The 1,444-nt window shown below is 43.7% G+C and overlaps 1 protein-coding gene across 1 annotated transcript in view; it reads right to left on the reverse strand.

The window, feature by feature from the left end:
• Positions 1-1,444, reverse strand: part of LOC108623701 (fatty acyl-CoA reductase wat) — a 5,910-nt gene that overhangs the window by 1,665 nt on the left and 2,801 nt on the right. The window contains exons 2-4 of the mRNA XM_026812525.1: positions 670-991; positions 230-478; positions 1-143 (exon numbers count right to left, since the gene is read on the reverse strand). Of these exons, the coding sequence (XP_026668326.1) occupies positions 1-143; positions 230-478; positions 670-981 (704 nt within the window). The 5' untranslated portion in view covers positions 982-991. The remainder of the gene's footprint in view (positions 144-229; positions 479-669; positions 992-1,444) is intronic.

Here is a 1,444-nt window from a genome sequence, read left to right on the forward strand (position 1 = left end):
GGGGTGATTTCTTCGACCAGTTTCTCGTCCATGCAGTCTGTAAGAGTCACTAATTTGTCCGCGTCCATCGGCGGCTCGTACAGCTTCTCTTCGATCAGATTGTACGGGCAATTGGCATACGCGGTCGAAACGTGCACGAACGCCTGCAAAGTTCTTCACTCGTTACACCCTCCGCGTGTTAAAAACTTATAAAACGTCCACTTGGAAGGGAATATCGAATCGAAATCACCTTTAGACACGAGCACTCCTTGCAAATATCTATCACATCTTTCGGACTGCGAACATTGATCGGCACAGCGAGTTTCATTTTCTCATCGAACCTGACCGTCGCAGCCACGTGAAATACGATCGAGACGTCCCGCGCTACCATTTGTCTGTCCGCGGCAGACATCCCGAGGCCCGGTTGAACGCAATCTCCCGCCACAGCCACGATCTGGTGTCGGAATTTCGGGTGCTTCTCCTTCAGCAGGCTGAACACCTAAACAAAATCAAATCCGACGTCCAATTGAATCACATGGGTAATAGAAAAATGGCGAAAGCTCGAGGGAAAGCTACTGCGTGCCTCGATCCTTTCATGAAGAAGTTCAAGGAAACGTAGAGAAGCGTGAAAAATGAAATACTGGTAGGAGTTCATATGAGTTCTTGGATGACCTTGAAGATGATTCTTACCGGATCGTCGAACAATTCCTCGATGCGTTCGTGTACGTCTTTCCCTTTCTTCGGACGCACCAACAAGTACATGTTTGAGATCCCGGGGCAGTCGCGTAGCAATTTCTCTATCAGGAGTTTGCCGACGAAACCGGTACCACCTGTGATGAAGATGCTTTGTCCATTGTAGAAGCTCTGAATCGGAGTAAGGTCCGGCTCCTTCAGGTTCGAGTCGTTGTTGGCTAATCGTATCACGGAGTTCGGGTTGTTCAGGTTGCAACCCTTCTCCGCGATCAACTCTTGGCTACATGGTTCCATCAGAACTTCCACCATCACGTGACAACTGAGAAACGAAAGGAAGAAGAAGATTGAAATGATGAACGTTATTTCGAGTATTAATATAATATACTAGTTGAAGTCGAGTTCGTTTTGTTACTTGGCATAATCACGCAATTTCTGATCACGTAACAATTTATATTGACCTTCTTCTCTATTATTTTATTTTTTGTTATTCTGGTGCAACTGTATTAATTATTATTATTTATGTAGCAAGAAGGGATCTATCTTTGTTAATAAAGTTGAAGTTCTTTTAACATTATCTGACAATCCGTGAGATGCTTAAAGTTATGTACTCCTCAATGTGCCGCGCAAATTGTATACCATTGCGTAAAATTCAAAGTAGAATTGTGTACAGTGTTCTGTTTTCAAGAATATCACGTAAAAACTAAATATTTGGATACCCCGGATATTGGAAATTTAAATACCCGAGTCAAATTCCGATCACCGCCATTTATCC

Source organism: Ceratina calcarata, unplaced genomic scaffold (genome assembly GCF_001652005.2).
Source record: "Ceratina calcarata isolate Rehan_Ccalc_2016 unplaced genomic scaffold, ASM165200v1 scaffold289.2, whole genome shotgun sequence".
Lineage (NCBI taxonomy): Eukaryota > Metazoa > Arthropoda > Insecta > Hymenoptera > Apidae > Ceratina > Ceratina calcarata.